This window comes from Ostrea edulis, chromosome 6 (assembly GCF_947568905.1).
Source record: "Ostrea edulis chromosome 6, xbOstEdul1.1, whole genome shotgun sequence".
Lineage (NCBI taxonomy): Eukaryota > Metazoa > Mollusca > Bivalvia > Ostreida > Ostreidae > Ostrea > Ostrea edulis.
The window spans coordinates 92,004,234-92,030,579 of NC_079169.1; the positions used below are offsets into that span (position 1 = coordinate 92,004,234).

Consider the following 26,346-nt stretch of genomic DNA (forward strand, 5'->3'; position numbering starts at 1 on the left):
TTTTATCAAAATATTGTTCAAAGAAATTATATTTTCATACAAATCTCTTTGTAGAAAGTTACATACACTTCCTCTTTATGAAAATATGAAATAAGATTAATCATTCCCCCCACACATTTTTAGAAAATTATATTTTTCTTATTTTAACAAAGGGCAGATAACTCTTCAAAAAAGTCTCAAGTGCATAAAGCTTGGCTTCTAATAATTTACCAGTCATGTGAATTCCATCTACTTCACTTTCATCATTATCTAACTTTAAACATTTCTGTTGATTTCGAAATTGTTCATTATCCTTTTGTTATACATTGAATACTTTAATTTAAAAAAAAAAAAAGATCAAAGTTTAGTACACGCACTTACAATTGCTTTGATTATCTCAGACATCTGTATTACATAATTAGGTATTTCAGGGTCTACTTCTGGTTGTATAATTTTGCTAATTATGATGATCGATCTGATCACTATATATATATTTAAAGTGATTCTCAGAAACCTCACTATACAGCAATCTTTTAGGGAGGTTTAAGGGTGTTCCCTAGAATAGAAAATTTTAATGTTACATGTATAAATACACTGACAGAAGAAACACTGTTAAACAATTTGTATAAATGTTGGAAAACAGGCATTTGGAACATACATTTTCTTTTCTTTTCTTTCAAAATCTACACCATATGGAGTTGGAGAAGTGATAAATAATCAAAATCATAAACACCTGGATAAAATATTTACTGGACTTATTCAGATAAAATATTTACTGGATTTATTTAGATAAAGTATTTACTGTACTTATTCAGATAAAATATTTACTGGACTTATTCAGCGAGTAACCAACTACCTGCATGCAAACAAAATACTAAGTCACACACATGCATTTGACGTAAATACTAATATCCAGTCGGGGCTTTATTTTATCTAAAGATCCGCCCGCAGGGGCCTCTTCAATCTAGTTATATGTAGATTGAGAACAATATGGATAAGAAGTTATATACATGTATTAGATTGTCAATTTTTATTTTTGATAAAAACCCTTTAAAAAATATTTCTCTACTTTGGATTCAATTCTCGTAAAACCTTTTTATAAAGGCTAGCAGCTCTCTGTCCCAGAATTTTATTCGTCATAGCCTCTTCTCTTTTCAAGCCAAACCCTCTATTCACGTTATGCTGTGAAGTAAATAAAGGACTGGCTTCCTAACCTGACACCGATTATCTCCTTGCGTTGAAATCGCTGAATTTGCCTCACAAGGTATTCAATAGCCAATTCTGGGCTTGAGCACATCTTCGCTTTGCACAGAACAATATTTTATAGCCGTTTAATGTCAGTCTCTCGGACTTTTGTGAAATAATAAAGAGTATTCTGAACTGACAAATTTGAAGTTTAGATATTTTCATCATAGAATTTTGAAACGACCGAACTTTACTTTGGATGTTAATTCACCTTATCATCTATTTTTCTCTCGTCTTCATTGTTTTGGATGATTCTTGAAATTTGACACGAAAATAAAGTTAGGCCTATTAATTCCTACTTATTCAACAACTCCTAAAAATTACAGTAGTTATTCCACAGCAAGGGTTAAATAATGCGATATATTCAAGTAGTTCACAAGAAAGCACCAAAATGGATAAAATATTACATGCAGGAAGTATCGACTTAGTGTTGGGTCCACTAAATAGCAATGGAATGTCACCTTCCTCGTATGCAACCGGAATTATTTATCACGTCTCGGTTCAGATGGTAGTCAGTCCAAAACGCGTCACAACAAAACATGTTTGCCCCACTTCGGAAATATGTCAAGAAAACAAGATAAAACCAGCGTAAGATAATCTATTTTGCTTATTTTATATTTATCTTAGTTATTGTAGTATCAAAGATCAAGCTCCAGCGTTTGACTTAGCTATTCATTTTGTAGTTCATTGCTTTTTTAGTTTGTCAATTCACGTCAAAAACAGGCACCATGTTTTCTTCATGGTTCAGTTTTCGCGTACTGGTGCATGACTGAACAATGCGGGGTTCAAATGTGTCAGAATTTACACGTTTGTTGGTAAGCTTTTTTTAATGATTGTGGGGATTTATGTAAGAAAAAATATAGGCTATATTCCATTTTTACTGCAGTCTTGTAGGGCCTACTGTTCTGGCGTTTCACTTCACATGGCTGAGAACGAAATCCGTACTATCAGCGCGCGTGCTTTTAGTTTCATAATATTCAGTTCGTTAATACCATTAGGCATTGTATTCAATGATTTGCAAATATAAAAGGTTAAATTTCAATATTCGTAATGCATACTCTCAATTCTACAGAGCCACCACGGCATTATACTTTAAACTAAGGATTGCAAAATTCACGTGGGAATTTGCTTGTATGTTGTGCACGTGCAACTGGAAGAGGGAGTGTGTCGGTACTGTACACTGAAAGTAAAATAGTATATTTAAAAACTCAATTTAGGCATTTTTTTGGCTGTCAACTATCCCACAAGCAGCTGCTCTGCCCTGTGTATTCTTTAAGTGGCTTTCACACATCACCTGTCTTGGCCTGTAACCCCTCGTTTGGAAAGTAGGCCTAAGTTAAATGGAAAACAACTGTTCATTGTCATGCATATTTGAATATTTTTTTTGTAAAGGACAGTTACTAAGAGGAAAAACAACTTCGATTTCGATGGTCAAGACTTTACTGACAAGCAAATGTACAATATTTTCTAAAAAGCAGCAGGGTCATGGTTAGTCGTGTTAAAAAGCAAGCATCCTCCAATATTGTAGATTCAGGTTAATAAAATCGTTGTCGCATGGGGTAGAGTGTGGCCAGAATAGGGGAACAAAGTTTTATATGGGGAAATCTTAAGAACAGCAGGTCAATGATTAGTCATACGAATATATATGCAAGTAGTGCAGATTCCAGTTTATTCAAAATCATGACCCTGGAGGGTAGGATGAGGCCACAATAGGAGATAAAACTTTTAAATGGCAACATATGAAGGAGGAAATTTTTAAAAACAATATTGTCATGACCAGGAGGTCCATGATTTGTCATATTGATATGCATGCTTCATTGAAAGTACTGCTGGCTGAAGTTTCTTCAAATCATGGACCCAGAAGAGGGGGGTGTAAGGATGGAGCCTCAATAGGGGATCAAAATTTGATATTGGAATATATGTAATCTTTGAAAATTTTCTTATCACTAGCCACTGGCTATGGTTAGTTATATCGATATGCAAGCATTCCATTGTAGTGCAGATTCATATTTGACCAGGGTTGTGCTTCAATATAGGGGGCTTCAAAGTTTTACATGAGAATTTATAGAAAATATATATATATAAAAAGAAGAAATTCAAGGGTAACAGGGCTACACTAAACCATGTCAATATGCTAATGTTTCCATTTTTTTCTTCTTTTTTTCATGGACTCGGGGATTAGGTTTGAGCAAAAATCAGGATAAAATTTTACATAATACATGAATAAAGGGGGGGATCTTTAAAATTGTTTTTTAAAAGTCTTGTCCAGAACAGCAAGGTCATGTTAATCATACTGATAATGAAGCATTCTCATTTGGTAGAATCATCAACCTAAGGGGAATGGTTTGGGTTATATGATATTGGGTCAGAATTCGTCATGAGATTAACGAGGGTGAAAATCTTCTGATGAAGAACGGCACGGCCAAGGTGACTTAGGTGAGTGTTGTGGCCCGTGGGCCTCCTGATTAAAAAAATTATAAGTGCACATCAAAATTGACCACATGGTTGAATTTAGGTTCTGATTTGCAATGGAATGTTTTTCACACAATATCAAACTTAAGGAAATACAGATTGTACAATATTGTAGATCTTGTCTCTGTTTTCAAAATAGTGTTGTATGAAGCTAATTGTTTTTCTTCATTAAACTACAAGTAATAGGAAATTTATCTCACCTAGCCAAGTGCACTGCAAATTTTAAATCTAAGATTCTGAGAAGGTCAGAACATGTATTAAGAATTTTTTAGTGGAATTTTCTAGGGCTGGGACGATTCAGGGTTAGCTTGATTCGGTTAAGTTTCAATTTTGAACAGCACGGTTTGGTAATTTTCAATTCGGTTCATGTTAGGTCCAATTTATCTAATGACACCACAAAAATTAACAATTTTAATGAGTAGCATATTTGATTTTATTTTATTCAAGTTATATAACTATATGTCGTCATTTGTAAACATCATATCTATTCATAATGGCATTTTATAACTTTGATAGAAAAAAGAAAACTGACAGTCTATCAAAATTTGTTATATTAATGTGCTGCATAAGTTTTGGATTATTAAACAAATCTATAGCAATCTAAAATGTATATGATATTGTTTTCATTAATATGCAAAAATTCAACAGTTCTATCAATTGAGAGTCTTTGAAAATCTCTCCTTTATTGATTTACTTCTCTCATATTAACTGTCAAATCTGTTTCATTACCTACGATGTTGATTTCACTCCACCACTGACAGAAATGCTATATGTCATGTAAAGATAAACTGCAATGATCTTACGGACCATATTCTGTTGGTATCTGAGTGGTGAAAATGCTAACTCTCAACACAGTAGTGATTTAAATCTCTGTTGCATAAAAAAAACACGTTTTCAACATCACTCGGATGCCATATTTGTTGTTTTGGTATAAGTAAAATCTAAACCGAACCGAAATCCGGAATTTGTAATCGGTGCATCGAATCGAATGGTATGAATCTCGGTACACCGAAATTTTCACTGCACCGCACAGCCCTAGAATTTTCCAGTGGGATGTTTGTTTTCAATTTTGAAATCTTAACAAAGCTGCAATTCCTTCCTTTTCTAGTGTGACTTGCATTGACATTTTGGAAACTGACAACATTAACCATGAATTACCAAAAGGCGTATATGAACCAGATTTTCTCCAGCTCCTTGATGGGACAGGTGGCAGAAATGTGGCGCAATCAGTTCCTGTGTGATGCTATCATTAGAACAGGGAGCACAGACACCAAGGTATGGGGTCGTAATCAGAGTGGAATTATTTAGTTATTGGTGACAATCCAGACACCCAAGACTGATGAAATCTGTAGTCTGACTCAATTGTGTACATACCTAACCTAGGTAGGCCTGTGAAAAATTGCATGAAAAAGAAAACTTGGTAATACTTATGGGCCAATGTAAATTTTAGTAATTTAAAGTTCTGATACAAACTAGTTGAAAGTCAGCAGCTGTCTAACAGTGTTTTAAGTGAAAGTCTTATTGTCACCAACAAAAGTAGGGGATATTTTTTTTTTATAATTTTTTATTTTTGTACACATACCGGTATATCAGATATACAATAATATTATATCCAGAGAAGAAGGAAAAAAAAGAAACAGAGCATATGAGCTGAAGGTATGTGTGGTTTGAGAAAGAAAGAAGAAGAGGAAGAGAGAGAAGTTAAGAAAACAGAAGGTTCCATTGATTCCATTGGGCATCAAACTTTTCCTTTTTTACAATTTTTATACGAAATAAATTTTTGAGTTTCATAAAAAAAATTCATTTGTGAAATTGCAGCACGCACACTCAAGGACTTCTCAGTGCATCTTGCTGTGTACACATAGTATTTAAACCATAAGACAATAGTGTTTTGTATCAGACTATTATTTTCAATAAAACCAAGAATAAAAGATTTTTTTGTAATAGCTATCTGTAAATCAGTCTTATCTTCTAAAAAATGCTCAAATTCTGCTAGGAATAATTGTAAAAAATCACATTCCCACAGAATATGTTCTATTGTTTCCTCTTCAGAATGACAATGATTGCAGTACTTTGAGTCAATTTTTTTTATTTTGAATAAAAAAGAGTTTGTAGCTAAGATTCGGTTTATAATTCTGTATTGAAACCATTGTATTTTGCTATCTTTTGTCACTCTGAAGGGTATTTTATGAATTACTTTCCATTCTTTAGTGTCAACCAAAAGTAAGGGATATTAAGTTGAATTCATCCATCTGTCTTCAGATGGTAAATCAAACATCATTCAAGCTTTAACAATTAAAACGCACACAGACAAGGGGATATCCCTTATAGAATTGTTTGTAAGGGCCATTCGTCAAAGTCACTTTAGGGTCAAATTATAATTTGGCTTTTACACAGTAATGACAATTCGATTTGTGTAAAGACTCAGGGATTTTTTTAGGGTCTGTAGGGGGCCGAAATAAGGCCCCATTCCCAATGCTAAAAAGCAGGTATTTTTCCCAATTTTTGCTTTGAAATTCCCAAACAATGAAAACAAATCAAGCAGGGTAGCCAAATCATTCATAAATCTTCTTCACAGGTCCACAGATTACAATTTTTGCTTCAAAATTTTGAAGTAAACCTAATTTTTTGGCCTCTGCTTATTTGAACGAGGTAAGCTTTGACCAAATTTAAAGTCAGAAGGAGCCCAATACTCTGAATTGGGTTTTTCCCTATTTCTTTGTATGAAACATTTTTCCCAATTTCAAGCACGTCACTATTTTTCCCAATCGGAAAGGCCCTGGCCCTTGAAATCCAAACCTTAAAAAACCCTGAAACTATTTGCTTGTGGTTCAAAGGTACAAGTCAGCAGGTCACATATCAAATATCATTTGGGTTCTAGCAGTTGGAAGTGAAAATGACAAAACAATGATTTAATATGTTTATAAGGTCAGGTTTGGAAGAATTTGCTATTCACTCACGAAGGAGTTTGATTAATGTTTACTTGAGTCTGCCATTAATATCAAATCAAGGTTCTATCATACTTGGATAAAAATTTCAGCCTATTTGTCATATGCTATTTTGCAATATTGTCTAGCAAATATTAAGTTACTATTGAGAAAGTATACCTATGTAGCTAATATTTAAAGGGATAGTAAAGATTATTTTGTTCAAATTTTTAAAGAATCAAGATAAGCTGATGTGACTCATACAAGTCATTTCCTGTAAATAATGACAATTTTATGCATTTACAAAGCTTAAAACAATTATTATCTTCAAATTACATCCGCAGAATTTTTGCTTCCTGGACAAACATTTAATCTGCTATATATAAGTTGGCTCCTAGTGTAAATTTGGACTAACATGCAATTATTTTAAAGTTGATGAATATCATTCATTTATCAGTTTTATAATATTAGAGAGGAATGGGGGGGGGGGGGTGTCACCAAAATGAGCTATATTATCTCTTTACCGTATATACTCGCCTATAAGTCGGATTTTTGGGAGTCAATTTTTGGTCCAAAACTCTATGTCCGACTTATAGGCGCGTCCTAAGAAGATTGGTATTTTTCTGGGCGACGTAATGTAGTGTTTTTTAAACAACTCCGACGATTATCACGGACTACCACACAAATGATTATTGTTCACAAATACTAGACATATTGTTTTGTTTATGTATTTTAAAGTACAAGTATTTACATATTTTTATCAAGTTAAAAATTATTTACATACTGGTAACTAATACTTTCAATTCAACTAATCTATCGTTTATCGGTAAAATTGAATTACGAACCTGATTTAATATTGAAATATTCATATGTATACCGGCTGAAATATATTTCATAAAATATTGAATATTGTTAACAAATAATTTAGATCATCATTCTTGACTCTTAAAAACTCTATTGTTGATACAATGAATTGTACAGGAATCCCACAATAACAGTTTTCGCGAGGCACGTGCCACTAAGTAAACACGGTGTCAGGTACTGGTAATTAGGAGACCATAATTGCTTAGGTACACAAGGGATCATTGCCCATAATAGATCAAGGGTTGCGTTTAAACCCCAAACAGATATGGCTTGGATATGGGGCACCTCATACTTATTAATATCTCAAAATATTTTTTGAAACATACGTAAAAACACTAGAGCATTGACTTGAAATTGTCAACCGATTCTGACAAAAATTTGTACCGACTTATAAGCGGGTCAATGGCAAATTCCTACAAAATAACCTTAAAAAATAAAACCGACTTATAGGCGGACCGACTTATAGGCGAGTATATACAGTAATTAAAGTTAGAACACAATTCAAAATCGGGTATTAACAAATACTGAATAACAATAATAGCAGTCTCTCTGGTTGTGTGATTAATTCACCATGTTAACCAAGAATCACAAGCTGTATCACTAACACGTGTGTTGTCTGGTTTACCTGCGTGTTGTCTGGTTTACCTGTGTAATGTCTGGTTTACCTGTGTATTGTCTGGTTTACCTGTGTATTGTCTGGTTTACCTGTGTATTGTCTGGTTTACCTGTGTGTTGTCTGGTTTACCTGTGTATTGTCTGGTTTACCTGTGTATTGTCTGGTTTACCTGTGTGTTGTCTGGTTTACCTGTGTATTGTCTGGTTTACATGTGTATTGTCTGGTTTACCTGTGTATTGTCTGGTTTACCTGTGTAATGTCTGGTTTACCTGTGTATTGTCTGGTTTACCTGTGTGTTGTCTGGTTTACCTGTGTATTGTCTGGTTTACATGTGTATTGTCTGGTTTACCTGTGTAATGTCTGGTTTAGCTGTGTATTGTCTGGTTTACATGTGTATTGTCTGGTTTACCTGTGTATTGTCTGGTTTACATGTGTATTGTCTGGTTTACCTGTGTGTTGTCTGGTTTACCTGTGTATTGTCTGGTTTACATGTGTATTGTCTGGTTTACCTGTGTATTGTCTGGTTTACCTGTGTATTGTCTGGTTTACATGTGTATTGTCTGGTTTACCTGTGTATTGTCTGGTTTACCTGTGTATTGTCTGGTTTACCTGTGTATTGTCTGGTTTACCTGTGTGTTGTCTGGTTTACCTGTGTATTCTCTGGTTTACCTGTGTATTGTCTGGTTTACCTGTGTAATGTCTGGTTTACCTGTGTATTCTCTGATTTACCTGTGTATTGTCTGGTTTACCTGTGTATTGTCTGGTTTACCTGTGTATTGTCTGGTTTACTTGTGTATTGTCTGGTTTACCTGTGTATTGTCTGGTTTACCTGTGTATTCTCTGATTTACCTACATATGTTCTCTGATTTACCTACATATGTTCTCTGGTTTACCTGTGTAGTCTCTGGTTTACATGTGTAGTCCCTTTACATGTGCAGTGATTCTGAAGGTCCGTCGGACATTGGCAAATGTCCGGTAATTTTTGTTTTAGTCCGATCAATATCAGTTATTGGCCGGACCAAGTGTCCAATGATTTTTTTTCCCCAATGAAATACATGATTAGATAATTTTTGTATTTTTAGCAGCATGTCTCAAAATTTATTCTGTTCTTTAGTCATTGCAAACAGATATCAAACTTGCAATCATCTTCAATTCCCCCGAATGGGTGATAATACAATTGAGCAATATCCCGTGAAGCATTTGAATTAGGCAATAAAAAACATGTAAATAAAGCATTTAAACTATACTCTGATCAAGAAGTACTTGTACATGGGCACATTTGATTGAACAATTTGCACTTGAGTTATGCAAATCGCTCGAGTTTTAAAAAAAAACCCGTGTATTTCATAACACTGGTGTTGAACACGGGTTGGAAAAGTTTACTCCACTGACGAATTTGAAATGAAATGCTTGGACTAAAAAAGAACATCGCCGATGCCATTTTGGGCCAGAAATTTTAAATTTACATGAAAGCTTTCTTACATTTTGTTAAAATCATGGCCTCCGGGGGTAGGGTAGGGTGAGAATAGGCGATCAAAGGTTTACATAGGAATATATAGGGAACATCTTAAAATCTTCTTCTCAAGAACCACTGGGCCAGAAAGTTCAAATTACATGAAATTTTATGCTTCCTGATGATATAGTGTAAATTCAAGTTTGTCAAAACCATGGCTCCAAGGGTAAGATGGGGCCACAATAGGGAATTATTTGCCTATAAAATTTTGGTCTGGTAAAATGTGATTTGGTCCAGTAATATCTCAACCATTACTGGACCAAATGTCCAGTAAGTACCAGAAGACCTTGGGAAGCACTGCATGTGTATTCTCTGGTTTATATGTGTATTCTCTGGTTTACCTGTGTATTTTCTGGTTTACCTGTATATTCTCTGGTTTACCTGTGTATTCTCTGGTTTACATGTGTATTCCCTGGTTTACCTGTGTATTCTCTGATTTACCTGTGTATTCTCTGGTTTACCTGTGTATTCTCTGGTTTACATGTGTATTCTCTGGTTTACATGTGTATTCTCTGGTTTACATGTGTATTCCCTGGTTTACCTGTGTATTCTCTGGTTTACATGTGTATTCTCTGGTTTACCTGTGTATTCTCTGGTTTACATGTGTATTCCCTGGTTTACCTGTGTATTTTCTGGTTTACCTGTGCATTGTCTGGTTTACCTGTGTATTCTCTGGTTTACCTGTGTATTCTCTGGTTTACATGTGTATTTTCTGGTTTACCTGTGTATTCTCTGGTTTACCTGTGTATTTTCTGGTTTACATGTGTATTCTCTGGTTTACCTGTGTATTCTCTGGTTTACATGTGTATTCTCTGGTTTACCTGTGTATTCTCTGGTTTACCTGTGTATTCTCTGGTTTACCTGTGTATTCTCTGGTTTACATGTATATTCTCTGGTTTACCTGTGTATTGTCTGGTTTACCTGTATATTCTCTGGTTTACATGTGTATTCTCTGGTTTACATGTGTATTGTCTGGTTTACCTGTGTAATGTCTGGTTTACCTGTGTATTCTCTGATTTACCTGTGTATTGTCTGGTTTACATGTGTATTCTCTGGTTTACCTGTGTATTCTCTGGTTTACCTGTGTATTCTCTGGTTTACATGTGTATTGTCTGGTTTACCTGTATATTCTCTGGTTTACATGTGTATTCCCTGGTTTACCTGTGTATTCTCTGGTTTACATGTGTATTGTCTGGTTTACCTGTGTATTCTCTGGTTTACCTGTGTATTCTCTGGTTTACCTGTATATTCTCTGGTTTACCTGTGTATTCTCTGGTTTACCTGTGTATTCTCTGGTTTACCTGTGTATTCTCTGGTTTACATGTGTATTCTCTGGTTTACCTGTATATTCTCTGGTTTACATGTGTATTCTCTGGTTTACATGTGTATTGTCTGGTTTACCTGTGTATTCTCTGGTTTACATGTATATTCTCTGGTTTACCTGTGTATTCTCTGGTTTACCTGTATATTCTCTGGTTTACATGTGTATTGTCTGGTTTACCTGTATATTCTCTGGTTTACATGTGTATTCCCTGGTTTACCTGTGTATTCTCTGGTTTACATGTGTATTGTCTGGTTTACCTGTGTATTCTCTGGTTTACCTGTGTATTCTCTGGTTTACCTGTATATTCTCTGGTTTACATATATATTCTCTGGTTTACCTGTGTATTCTCTGGTTTACCTGTGTATTCTCTGGTTTACATGTGTATTCTCTGGTTTACCTGTATATTCTCTGGTTTACATGTGTATTCTCTGGTTTACATGTGTATTGTCTGGTTTACCTGTGTAATGTCTGGTTTACATGTGTATTCTCTTATTTGCCTGTGTATTGTCTGGTTTACATGTGTATTGTCTGGTTTACATGTGTATTCTCTGGTTTACCTGTGTATTCTCTGGTTTACCTGTGTATTCTCTGGTTTACATGTATATTCTCTGGTTTACCTGTGTATTGTCTGGTTTACCTGTGTATTCTCTGGTTTACCTGTATATTCTCTGGTTTACCTGTGTATTCTCTGGTTTACCTGTGTATTCTCTGGTTTACATATATATTCTCTGGTTTACCTGTGTATTCTCTGGTTTACCTGTGTATTCTCTGGTTTACCTGTGTATTCTCTGGTTTACCTGTATATTCTCTGGTTTACATGTGTATTCTCTGGTTTACCTGTGTATTCTCTGGTTTACCTGTATATTCTCTGGTTTACATGTGTATTCTCTGGTTTACCTGTGTATTCTCTGGTTTACCTGTGTATTTTCTGGTTTTCCTGTATATTCTCTGGTTTACCTATGTATTCTCTGGTTTACATGTGTATTCCCTGGTTTACCTGTGTATTCTCTGGTTTTGTGTATTCTCTGGTTTACATGTGTATGCTCTGGTTTACATGTATGTGATTAATGGTTGACAAGTGATTAAAAATTATTGTTTTTTCTGTTGACTATCACCAGGATTGAGATACCTTTAATATACAGGGCTATAACATGGTCTCTCCCTGTCAGTCAGGATTGGGATACCTTTAGTGTAAAGGGCAGTATTAAACATTGTCTCTTTATCCCTGTCTGTCAGTCAGGATTGTTTCTGGAGTGTACCCCAACTTCTCTTTTATTTTGGTCCCCATTATTTGTTTCCTGGTGAATTTGGGTCTTTCTTTTGTTTTCCCTACACTGTCCAAAAGATATTCAGGGTCATGAAATCGACCTCTATTTTTCTGGTGTTGACCTTCAAACCTATGTGTCCAGCATACGTTGAAGTCTGTTTCTTTTGCCTTGAATGTGCTGGTGGGAGTTAAAAAACAAAGCGATGCCATCATCGAAGTCCAGGTCCACAAGTGTGGTAAATGCTACTCATCTGATGCATCTTGGAATATCAGATGTCATGTGTTGACCTAGTCAATGAAGAGTGTTGAAGACATTACACAACCTTGACAAACTCCTTATTTCACTTCAAAATTGATGTTGCTGTTTCCAACCCTGCATCTTTTAAGTTGCACATAGAACTGTTTGGTGTCTATCAGATGTTGTGGGATACCATATGATCTAGAACTGAAACAAACATTTGAAGATTTGTGAATGATTAGTAAATCGCAAATAGTTGAATGTAAATTTAGTATTTGAATGTTCTGTCATGTGTCTATACAAAATTAAGACACAGCTATCTGCAAACTATGCCCACTAGTACCAATTCTCCATGTATAAAGGCACAGCATTGAAGTCTGACCAATCATGTGTAGGGAAACACCCCTCAGCCTCATGTGTAGGAAAAACTCACTGTCTACATCCAACACACTTTTCACTAGATTCACACTGTAGGTGTTACAAATGTTTTGCCGCTTAGTGTTGTTTGATGTTGCGTTGTTGAGGTTTTGCAGCACTTCGAACCTTGAATGTTGAATTTTTTCCATGCTCTGCTGTCTCTATGTTTATCCACTTCCGATTTTTTTTGACATGCTCTTCCTGCTGTGTGAAGGAATTTAGTGTTTGATAAATGCTGTTACTTGGTGATATCCACTATCTACATCAACACAGTTCCCCACCTTCACATCAACACAGTTCCCCACCTTCACATCCAGTAAAGATTACATCCCATTTATCAATAGGACTTTTTGACTCCATTCTTGAGTATAATGACTACACCTTCATGACATGATGTCGTCTTTTGACCCTGATACAGCACTGTATATCCTGTTGCTTTGCTTATTCTTCCTGAATCAGTCCATCTGCTTTCATTGATTCCCAGCACATGCAGCTTTCACTGAATCCAAGCACATGCAGTGTGTATTTCCCCATCTCACTTTTATTTACCTTAACTTAGCTGGTGACATGCATAGTTTGCATGTTTCTAATCTTGGTCTTTGCTGTGTCTTAAGGGCCTCTCATGTGGGTAGTTTCCCCGGTGTCTTTCACTGGGTACAGTCGTATCAGCTAGCCCCAGTGACGGTCCTTCAGACTTTATCCACAGTTACAGAGATATTCCTCAGTAATGTTTCCATTACAATGATTAATTTGTTGGATCCCTAATCTTACCCCCTGGATCCAGAGGGCCAGTGGTTTTTCTGTGAGGATGTCTTTCCCTTAGCAACCAGTTTCAGATATTCTAAGGTGCCAAAGACTCGCTTATTTTCCACTGCCACTTAACTACCAAAGCATATCTATGGTGACTACAAGGGTGTGTGGCAAGACAGCGGACATAAACTGAAGGTTTTAAGTAGTGAGATTTAGTGGTATAAGTATTGCCCCTTCAGACCCGAACCAGCCTTTGTCTAGGATCATTTTTGAGCAATTATCCCCTGGTGCACCTGTGATTGCTTATGGTGACTTGCACCCCGAAAAATGCTGTTTACAGTCATGTCCACAACACCAGCAAAATATGATTATAAGTGAAGCTTTCAATATTTTCCTTTAACCACATCACAATATAATGTACTTGCACATGTTTCCTGTTCACATTTTGTATTTACTTATCATCACAATAGTACATACATGCCGTAAATATGTTGTTTTTCAACATGTTCAAGCAATAAATCAATATTTAACTCAGCAAAAAAGTGATTTCCAAGTTTAATACAACACACGAACAATTTATGTACATAATTTGTTTATTGCCATTTAAGATAGTTAACTCATCACTAAAAATCTGATGAACATTGCGTGTTGATTGTTGGAGACAATCAAATTTTGTTGCTGAGAAAATTTCTCTAGAAGTAGAAGGTTGCACATTTAAGTCTGACATAAAGTTTTGGAGCAAAATGTAACTCATAGAATTCTGACATTTACTAGGTGCCTGTACACAATCTACTGCAAAATCAGTTTAATTCTTGGGGGCCATGTTCTTGGGTTAACAAAATTTTGCTGGTTCGTGGAGACATAATTTCGTGGGTAAGCGATGTGATGCCACTAGGAGAGATTACTCTTCTTGGTTTAAAAAATGTTCGAGGACACATAAATTCGTGGGTAAGAGTGACCCACGAACATCAGTCCCCCATGAACAATGATGATTCCGCAGTGTACAGTGAAACCTGCATTATCAGACTAGTAAAAACTAAATTACACATCAAATCAGACAGGGTACAGTGAAACCTGCATTATCAGACTAGTAAAAACTAAATTACACATCAAATCAGACAGGGTACAGTGAAACCTGCATTATCAGACTAGTAAAAACTAAATTACACATCAAATCAGACAGGGTACAGTGAAACCTGCATTATCAGACTAGTAAAAACTAAATTACACATCAAATCAGACAGTGTACAGTGAAACCTGCATTATCAGACTAGTAAAAACTAAATTACACATCAAATCAGACAGTGTACAGTGAAACCTGCATTATCAGACTAGTAAAAACTAAATTACACATCAAATCAGACAGGATGTGGGATTGTACAGTGTAAAGAGAGGTTGGAAAAAGAGAAGAGGGAATGAAAATTGTTGTGAGAATTTACTTAAGAATAACACTCTCTACTTTCATTTCTGTCAGAATTCCCATCTATTAATAGATGCACTATCAAGATTCATAAGTGCATTGTTCACTACTGCAACACATTGAGGAAATGGCTAGCATTACAATTCGTGAAAAGCGTTCGAAATATCTACAGCAATGTATGAAGTAATAGTATGTCTGGACGTTGAAGATGCTCTGATTTAGCCACCGGAGTACTCATTTGCTAATTTCAACGTCCATCCGGTGGGATGTGCTGAAATATTCAGCCTGTTGAATTTTAATCCAGATCAAGGTTTCACCGAAAATATATGTCCAATTTACACTTTCGCTTAATTGCCAGTCTTTTTTGTTGCCCTAAATTTCTGAACTTTACAGTAAGTTAAACATAGGTTATACATTAAGGGGGGTGGGGCTGAAAACAACCTCACCCCATTCATTTAACAAATACATATTTGTAACTATTTTGATGTAATTTGAGTTGTATTCAGTACTATATATTAGACTGCTTGATAAGTTGGACCGTCTGGAAAAAATTATTTGGGATTTGTTGATCAACCTAGCATGCATCTGTATGAAATAATTCTGCATTGGAATAAAATAATTATATATTTAAAAAAAAAAAAGAACCCACAGACCTTGTGCAGAATTTCAAGGCTGACAGCTTTTGTTAGAAACCAGTCAGGCATTGTCTAGCTAATTTTCTTGTGAGTTTTTTATGCCCCCGAGATTGAAGATCGGGGGACATATTGTTTTTGTCCTGTAATTCTGTCATTCTGTCTGAAACTTTAACCTTGCTAATAACTTTTGAACAGTAAGTGATAGAGCTTTGATATTTCACATGAGTATTCCTTGTGACAAGACCTTTCCGTAGGTACCAACATTTTTGACCCTGTGGCCTTGACCTTGGAGTTTGACCTACTTTTTGAAAACTTTAACCTTGCTAATAACTTTTGAACAGTTAGTGATAGAGCTTTGATATTTCACATGAGTATTCCTTGTGACAAGACCTTTCCGTGGGTACCAACATTTTTGACCCCTTGACCATGGAGATTGACCTACTTTTTGAAAACTTTAACCTTGCTAATAACTTTTGAACAGTAAGAGATAGACCTTTGATATTTCATATGAGTATTCCTTGTGACTAGACCTTTCCGTTGGTATTGAACCTTTTGACCTTGACATATGACCTACTTTAATTTTTTTTATTACATTGGTTATAACTTCTAAATGGTAAATATTAGAGCTTTCATGTTGTTCATGAGCATTTCTTTTGACAAGATCTTTCTACTGGTACCAAGATATTTGCCCTTGTGACCTTGGCCATCTTCAGAATTGGCCATTATCGGGGGCATTTGTGTTTCACAAACACATCTTGTTTTTACACTGATCTACAATTAAGTGGACTTCATATTAATTTACAATTCTATTATTTTAGGCCCATAGGTTAGTACTAGTTGCTGCCTGCCCAATGCTACAGACGATGGAGAATGCAGCCGTGGGTTCGCATCTAGAAGTCCGACTCTCAGCTGAAATCAAACCCGAATCAGTTCAAACTTTCTTGAAGTATTTGTATGAGGGCTTTATGATGCTGACTGGGGACAATTACAGAGACATAGAAAAAATAGCCAAAATACTGCAAGTGGAAAGTGTTGTGCGTTGTTGTACTGACTTTAGCAAGTGCCTCAGTGAAAAAACGGGTGTACCATGCGAGAAAAGGTTCTCAATGAATGAAAACCCGGAGTCAGTGTATGTTAGGTCATCAGATCTTTTAAAAGTGCATGACCCAGTGAAGCGGCATTCAGAGGGGGAAACAGTGTCCCCAGAAGGAGAAAGAAAACGACAGAAAATGAACAGACCCACTCCCCCTCCACCTCTCCTTCTGCCCATGCACAATATAGCAAACAGTGAGAGGGTGCTGCACTCTGTAGATATGTCAAGGAGCTCTGACACTGATAGATCATTAGGAATGATAGAGGCTGATTATTCTCAGGGGATTCAAACCTCCAGCTCATCCACAAGTGAAGTAGAAATTATGAAGGATAGTATAGAAATTGTGCATCGGGAACCACCTGATCCTAATAATATCAACCAATCAGAGCCTCCCATACAACAGACAATGGCTCTTTCAGTGGCCAGTAGAGTTTCAAGTGATCGTAATACACAAGTTGTTAATATGACAACCGTTCTACCTCATTCCAGGTCATCCTCCACACAAAATCTTCACATTCTAGGCTCACCACATTCCTCCTCTCGCAAACCAGAGGCAGCTCATTCCATGGACTCTGAACCCAGGACCCCTGAAACTCACAAAAATCATGATCGACGACACCTTCTTACAGGAGATTCACATTCCAGATATCACCAAAGACAGAATTCCCTTGAGATGTCACAACGCAAACATGACTCTTACCCATCAAACTTACCTTCCAGTGAGATACTGGGGTCAAATCTACACGACCAGAGCGCTAAGTCAGTCTCCTCCCCATCTGTCGCTCCCCCTCAGCCTTCATCCCCATACAGACCACCAATTTCAATGCCACTTCGACATCCCACCTCATCCCAGATGCAGAAATCTTTCATTCAGCCCATGTTCAGACCAGGCATCCCATTTGATGGACGACCATTTGCTGGTGTTCCAATTGGTTCCTTACGGCACATGGCAGGAGGAATTCTGCCTCCGTCATTAGCTCCTCCTCTCCACATTTCATACAACATTGAAGACAGCATCAAAGATCATGGAAGTAGTTCCTCTGTGCCTAATTCTCCTTGCACTCCAAGGTACGTCTGATGGTTTAAATTACAAATAATCAAAAACAAATTTTCAAAATCAGGTGTTATATCGGAGTTTAATTCAAAATTATTTTCTTAGTGTGCCTGATCTTTCTATCATAAAAACTGAGGAATCGCGGGAGAATGAGGAACTACACATCGACATTCCAGAGGAAAGTGCTTCAGGTACGACAACACCACACAACAACACTGAGGAAGAGCCCCTTGGTGATGACAGCAGTAATGCAGGAAGTGAAGGGGGGTCACTCTGGCAAGATAACTCTGTCAAAGGTAACCATTTTTCACTTGAATTGCTTATTCAGTTAAATGCATGCTACATTATCCATAGGATTCTGAAGTTTTATCCTTGTCATAAATACAATATACCCCATGTACTTAATTCCTGTCCTTTTTTCCCTGTCTAACAAGCTGTCTGAATGCTTTTTTTTCTCTCTGTACCAACACACATAATCAACTTCCAGTGTATTTGAATTTCTCTTCCACTACAGCATAAATGAACTAAAACAGAGAAAGATGAAATACATGCTCAGCATGATTCTGCTTTACTCTCATATATATGATTGTGATATGTAGCATTTCTAATTAATTTATTGATTCTTTGTATCAGTCAATAATGTGTAATTCAAGGGGTGCTTCTACTATCTACATCTAAGTTTCTTTCATCATTTATGCAGGGAGAATATTGAAATAGTGGGTTGGGTTCAGATTGATTATTGTACATAAGGATGATCCCATGATCAGGCCTTGAAACTAACTTTTTATATGTGGTATATGATATTTGTCTGTAAGTCTGATCTTGTAGTGTGTAAGGACAGACCTATAGTACGTAAGGAGGAACTATGATATCTAAGAATGATCCTGTAGTATGTAAGGGTGAACTATGATATCTAAGAATGGTCCTGTAGTATGTAAGGAGGAACTATGATATCTAAGAATGATCCTGTAGTACGTAAGGAGGAACTATGATATCTAAGAGTGGTCCTATAGTACGTAAGGATGAACTAATACATGTACTTTGTTAGGAGGATCTAATACAGTACCCGCAACGTTATTCTTGACATTCCCATCATGCTCTATCGTGTGTGTATCCTATCGTATCGTGCGTGTATCCTATCCTATCGTGTATCAGGTTTTCTGTTTTCTATCGTGTTTTGCATTTATCAGCTCTATCGTGTATCGTGTTTTGCGTTTATCAGGTTTTCTGTTTATCGTGAAAATTGTTTATCGTGTAGCTTCGGAACTATCGGGATCGTATATTAAATGTAATGAAAAAGTACGATACCTTCCGAAAGCTTTATTCATTATTTTAAAGAAGCTATTTTTAGGAATCGCGGAAAGACAGTGTATTTAAAGGAGACCATAAAGCTGTCAATTTTAAGGCAAAAGAAGAGCTATTTGTCTGTCCAGAGGGGGTGAAAATTTATCACAATTTCATTCTAAGTAGTCTGGAAAGTAGACAGTGGTTTGCTGAGCAAACCGAGGACAGTAAATCTGAAAGCTACTTCATCTGGAGTTCATAAACATTTCCTTATCTAGAAACAATTATTTGTAATTAACACTAACAGAGAAATAGGAAGTTCCGATTTGAAAGGAAAAATCAGTAAATTACATTGTTTATTACATATATTTTTATAATGGTTCTTTTTCTTTCGATTTTTTTTCACCTGTATGCTACTTATATACCAACTACTGAAGTTGTTCGCGTCCTTATATCTGATTTTGTGTATCTTCCATGTTTTGACAACAAACCTTCTCAGGAACATTGTATTTCACACATTTAGAAGATTAAGTTTTAAAAGGGTGCTAGGATGTTGCATTTCCTCAAATTCTGCTCAACTGGGCACGATTCAGCTTTCATAGTTGTTTTTTTTTTTACTTGTACATGTACACATGTACCAATAGTCGCACGTCTAGATACTGGAAATTAATGCTGGTTTTGATGATTATTTGAATTTTTTACATACTAAACAGAACAATTTTTAAGCGTTTCAATATTGAGAAAATTCATATAAATATCAAATAATGAATTAAACACCGTATATAGTTTAGTTTTCTGATTTTAGCTGTGATGGCGTAAAAAACATAAATAGAATTTTAAAAAACACGTACGACCGTGGATTAAAGAAATTATACGTTTTAGGTATATAATGAATATTGAAATCCTTCAATATTATTATCAACATTATGTAATTATGTTGTAGGTATAAAAATTTTGTTCTGTCTAAATTGTTTCTAAATTTTCAACATTTCTATCAGGTTTTCCGTTTATCGTGTTTTGCGTTTATCAGGTCTATCGTGAAGATCGTTTATCAGGTTTTGCGTTTATCAGGTTTACCATGTATCCTATCCTATCGTGCGTGTATGCTATCCTATCGTGCGTGTATCGTGTTCTATCGTTTAACATGTCAAGAATAACATTACGGGTACTGTATGTCATGCAAGGAGGATCCTGTTGTATGTAAAGAATAATCACTTTAGTACATAAAGATGATCCTATATAGTGTGTATGATCCTATAGTCCGCAAGGATGATCCTGTCGTATGTAAGAATGAACCTATTGTATGTAACTAAGGATGATCCTGTTTGTGTAAGGATGATCCTATAGTGTTTATGATCATTTAGTTCACAAGGATGATCCTGTTGTATATAAGGATGATCCTGCTGTATATAAGGATGATCCTGTTGTGTATAAGGATGATTCTATTGTATATAAGGATGATCCTGCTGTATATAAGGATGATCCTGTTGTGTATAAGGATGATTCTGTTGTATATATGGATGATCCTGTTGTGTGTAAGGATGATCCTGTTGTGTGTAAGGATGATCCTGTTGTGTGCATGGATGATCCTGTTGTGTGTAAGGATGATCCTGTTGTGTATAAGGATGATCCTGTTGTATATAAGGATGATCCTGTTGTGTGTAATGATGATCCTGTTGTGTGCATGGATGATCCTGATGTCTATAAGGATGATCCTGTTGTGTGTAAGGATGATCCTGTTGTGTATAAGGATGATCTTGTTGTGTGCATGGATGATCCTGATGTCTATAAGGATGATCCTGTTGTGTATAAGGATGATCCTGTTGTGTATAAGGATGATCCTGTATAAGGATGATCCTGTATAAGGATGATTCTGTTGTGTATAAGGATGATTCTGTTGTGTATAAGGATGATCCTGTTGTGTATAAGGATGATCCTGTTGTGTATAAGGATGATCCTGTATAAGGATGATTCTGTTGTGTATAAGGATGATTCTGTTGTGTATAAGGATGATCCTGTTGTGTATAAGGATGATCCTGTTGTGTGCAGAGATGATCCTGTTGTGTGCAGAGATGATCCTGTTGTGTATATGGATGATCCTGTTGTGTATAAGGATGATCCTGTTGTGTATAAGGATGATCCTGTTGTGTGTAAGGATGATCTTGTTGTGTGTAAGGATGATCCTGTTGTGTATAAGGATGATCCTGTTGTATATAAGGATGATCCTGTTGTGTGTAATGATGATCCTGTTGTGTGCATGGATGATCCTGATGTCTATAAGGATGATCCTGTTGTGTGTAAGGATGATTATATTATATTGTAAGGATGATTTTGTAGTATATTGAAGGATGATCATTTTGTAAGGATGGTCCCATAGTATAGAAGGGTGATTCTGTCATTTGTAAAGACATGTAGTTTAGGAGAGCAATACAAATATTCATAGTCTTGTCTTGCTCTGAAAATTTAAGCATTGTGCTGTTGGCTGTATTATTACTGCAGAACAGTTTCTTTATCATAAAAGACAGTACCATTTCCTGATAGTGCCATTTCTGCATGGTTTCTGTGCTTGTTTTTCAGAGGACCTAATGCATCTTCAACAACCTTGCAGTTTTATAATTCGCTGAGTAAGAATTACATAATACCCTTGATTTGATAAACAGTGTATTTCATATCACTGTTGTCAAAAATGCTGATCTAACTCTAGGTATCAACCTTATAACTCTCTTGTAGCAGATTTATAGTGATTTGAATTTATCTGTTCAACAATGTTGATATCATTGACTACAGATAGCAGATAAAATTGTTCTTTTACAGTGCCTTAGACAATTTAAATGTCAAAATTAGATACAAGTCTCCACATTTAACTTTAAATGTTTGCAATACCCTAAAATTGTGTAGTTTTTTTTTTTGTTTTTGTTATACGTGTATACTGTTAAGTGTTTTAGATGTGTTGAAGATAATGTTTGGACGTGTTGAACTTGAATACAAGAATGAACACAAAATCCTACAAAAATTTCATAATTCTTTATGAAAGCTTTCTTTTTTCATGTCCCACGCTCATGCTTTGTATTCATGATTTCCAAACCCACAAGGTCATCTTTACAATTCAGAAGTTCCCTGTCTAGATCAGTTCAAAGAAAACTGGTTTAGGGTGTCTCCAAAAGTCAAAGCATTAATGGCTACACCCATATTGCACAAAATATACTAAAAATTGTAATAGGTATTGCGTACATGTAATTTCCAGTCATCGAATGATTATTTGGTAGAGAGAGTGGTATGACTGCATGAATGTACATTTTTATTTGTTTTAAAAGATGTAGTCATCAGTATTGTGGTGTCCTCTGTGTAATTCATGCATGCTTGACCAAATTGTGTGTTGTCTATTCTTCACTTTATAAATACGATTGACATAACCAGAAGCACAATGTATAACTTAGTTTATTGTGTAAGGTCATGGCATGTCTTCCACTCCACAGAATTGCCTCTGAAAAATAAACATAAATCATATTAAATTTTCCCTGGCTAGGGTCAGGTTTACCGTGTCAGTGACAGTGCCTCCGTTCTCTCCTGCTGTCGAGTTTTACAGAAATAAAAGCTTGCATGCTCTGTATGTATAGAGGTGTACCTTGTTAGTCCCACCTGAAGTTATAAGGCAGTTTTGTTTTTGTTTTAGATGAGGCTGAGTCTGTAGGAGTCGTAGACCTCTGTGGAGTGGAATCGGCCATGTTAGATTGTCGTTACTGTAGTGAACACTTCTCACACCACTCCGCCATCATGGCTCATTTCTCTTCTGTTAATAATCATCAGTTCTGTAAAATCTGTCCTCAGTGCTACAAGGGATTCAAGTCTAGAAAGGGTTACCGTAACCATCAGAAAATGCAGCACACGGATGCTGCTGACTGTCCGTCATGTGACGTTTGTGGCAAGCGATTTCCCGCTCTAAGTAATCTTATTGCCCATCGACGAACTCATTCGTCGGTCCGACCCTTCCATTGCTGTAAATGTCGCAAAGGCTTCAAAAATCAGTATCACCTAAAAAGACACCTGTTAAGCTGCCAAGTCGGTTTTATGTCAAAACGTTGACATTGAGTTTTTTTTTTAGATACTTGCAAAGAAAAGTTGTCACTAATTAACTATATTTTAGTACATTAAATTTTCTCCTGTGTTGCTTGATTTGAATTCAAGAAATTATCTTTGTTCTATATTTTTGTTGCTAAGATTATAAATAAAGAAATACATATATGTATGTATATCATTTTAGCATGTTTCATGTGTCCTGTTTGATTAATTTGATAGTTCAGAAATGTATTAATGAAGTCTTGATACAAATCGAGTTCAAACTCTGTCCCAATGAGGGTGACTTGCATACACAGTTAAATTTTTGACAACAAAAGTGTATGAAACATTAAGAATTGCCTGGTTACTGAATAAATAAGTGTCTGTATTAAACAGTCGTGGTGGTGACTTTTCTAGGTCACTAATTCTACTTGGTTTTAAACTTGTTGGAGAATAACCAGGAAACATTTAAGGGAAGTAAAGGTTGAGGAGCTATTGAAGCCAAAGGAAATGATATTTAAAGGACGTGGCTCACTTCAGCAAACATCAGATTTGTAACGCAGAAGTCATATTTGTTCCTCTTAGATTATGGTGGTATTTAAAGATTTAAAAAATGTTTTTGTGGTGTAGGAGTGGGTGTAGAAGTGTTGTTTTTATAGAGAAATGAAAATTCAATAACTCTCCTACACAGTCACATGTTTTGTGCATGCAGCATTATCCTGCACAGGCCTCAAATCTGAAAGAAATATGATACCTGTATATGGGGCTAATATAGAGAAATCACCTTTTCCGTCTTGTCTGTTCAGTTCAGTTTTAAAATTTATAATATGATTACTTGCTGATTTGATTTGAATTGATACTAATGGTGACTACATGCAACAAGGAACATCTCTAGTGATTTTGGGATCAAAAGGTCAAAGGTCAGGTTAACAAAACAATGATAAAAGGAAACAGTTTTGGGACTTTATTTTACCAACAGTAATGGAACTTCAGACAAATATTTCTTATGGTATGGACAGTTTACAGTCCGACAGTCGTTGAGAAATACAAAATAGAAAATAAAAAAAATTGGAAACTGGGTTTTGTGTAAAGATATATATCGGTAATTGTGGGAAATATAACAGACCATCAAAAGAAATGTTCTACTATAAAGAGCACAAATTATATGATGTCAGTGCCACAATTGGAAGTATTAAATATCCTAATTTTACATATACTGTAATCGTGGGATTTGATATTTATTTTTCAAAATTTCTTTACTCCTGATTAAACTGCTCATGAGATTTTATTTTATATAAATTTACTGTGTGTAAGCAAAATTCTTTTTGTAGTCCTTAACTGATTATGTATGAAATTGCACTAGAGGGGAAATAACTTGAACAATTTTGAAAACTTGCATATTAACACAGGATATGACTTGAAATGGATACTCACTTGTAGTTTGAAATTGCAATTGGTCAGCGTCAGTTTTGTCTGTCATGCATTAAGGCCAATTCAACTTAATTAGTAGATTATCATCCAGGGCCACCAAGAAGTATGGGGTGGGTGCATGGGAGGACTTTATATTTTTATTAGGTCACCTGAATTCATTCAGGTGACCTATTGCTATCTGTTTTTGTCCGTCGTTGTGTGACATGCGTCGTGCGTTAACATTTGAACATTTTCAGCTTCTTCTCTGAAACCCCTGAACCAATTTCAACCAATTTTGGCATATAGCATCTGTGGGTGGAGGGGAACAAAAATTGTGAAATTCGTGGTCCCTGTCCCCCTGGGGCCTGAGGGGTGGGGCAAAAACGATCAAAATGAGTGTAATTTAAAAAAATCTTCTTCTTTACTCCTGGACATCAAGAAGCCAAACTGTGGGCATAATTATAATGAGCGTTGAGCCCTCTACCAAAATTGTGAAATTCATGGCCCCTGGGGCAGGGGTTCTTGTGTTAGGGTGGGGCTCTATTGGTCATATAGTGAAAGTGTAGAAATTCTTTGAAAATCTTCTTCTCTGTCTCTGGGTATTAAGTAGACAAACTAATAGCATGGTAATGATGAGCAAGGATGCCTCTTTATACCCCCCGCAACAAGTTGTGGGGGGGTATACTGGAATCGGGTTGTCCGTCTGTCCGTCCGTCCGTCCGTCTGTAGACGTAATGGTTTCCGGGCTCTAAAGCATTATCCTTTCCACCTACCATCACCATATCATATATATGGACTACCCATGCAATGAAGATGTTCCCTATCGATTTTGGGGTCAAAAGGTCAAAGGTCAAGCACACTGGACATCGAAGTAGCAATATGGTTTCCGAGCTCTAAAGTGTTATCCTTTCTACCTACAGTCACCATATCATACATATGGACTACCCATAGGATAAAGATGTTCCCTATCGATTTTGGGGTCAAAAGGTCAAAGGTCAAGCGCACTGGACATTGAAGTAGCAATATGGTTTCCGGGCTCTAAAGCGTTATCCTTTCCACCTACAGTCACCATATCAAACATATGGACTACCCATGGGATGAAGATGTTCCCTATCAATTTTGGGGTCAAAAGGTCAAAGGTCATGCGCACTGGACGTTGAAGTAGCAATATGGTTTCCGGGCTCTAAAGCATTATCCTTTCCACCTATAGTCACCATATCATACATATGGACTACCCATGGGATGAAGATGTTCCCTATCGATTTTGGGGTCAAAAGGTCAAAGGTCATGCACACTGGACATCGAAGTAGCAACACTCAGAAAAGAAGTAGTTTATACCTATTACCAACACCCTTTGGGAGATTGGGGTAAGCGGGGGGTATTCTTAGTGAGCATTGCTCACAGAACCTCTTGTTAAAAATTGTGAAATTCATGGCCCCTGGATCAGGGGTTCTGGTGCTAGGGTGGGGCTCTATAAGTCATATAGTGAAAATGCATTATTTCTTTGAAAATCTTCTTCTCTGTCCTTGGGTATTAAGTAGACAAACCAATAGCATGGTTATGATGAGCAAGGATGCCTCTTTCAAAATTGTGAAATTCATGGCCCCTGGGTCCGGGGTTCTGGTATTAGGGTGGGGCCCTATTGATCATATAGTGAAAATGCATTTTATTTCTTTGAAAATCTTCTCCTCTGCTGCTGGGTATTAAGTAGACAAACTAATAGTATGATAATGATGATCAAGGATGCTTCTTTCAAAACTGAAATTTATGGCCCCTGGGTCA

General features: G+C 36.2%; 1 protein-coding gene across 4 annotated transcripts in view; it reads left to right on the top strand.

The window, feature by feature from the left end:
- The first annotated feature begins 1,722 nt into the window (after window positions 1-1,722).
- The window catches only part of LOC125683605 (protein glass-like), a 39,548-nt gene continuing 14,924 nt past the window's right edge, over window positions 1,723-26,346 (top strand). For 2 of the 4 annotated variants that reach the window (XM_048924935.2, XM_048924937.2), the window contains exons 1-4: window positions 1,723-1,812; window positions 4,805-4,971; window positions 16,486-17,828; window positions 17,920-18,110. In XM_048924935.2, the coding sequence (XP_048780892.2) occupies window positions 4,846-4,971; window positions 16,486-17,828; window positions 17,920-18,110 (1,660 nt within the window). In that variant the 5' untranslated portion in view covers window positions 1,723-1,812; window positions 4,805-4,845. The other 2 variants (XM_048924939.2, XM_048924936.2) reach the window with 2 other exon arrangements.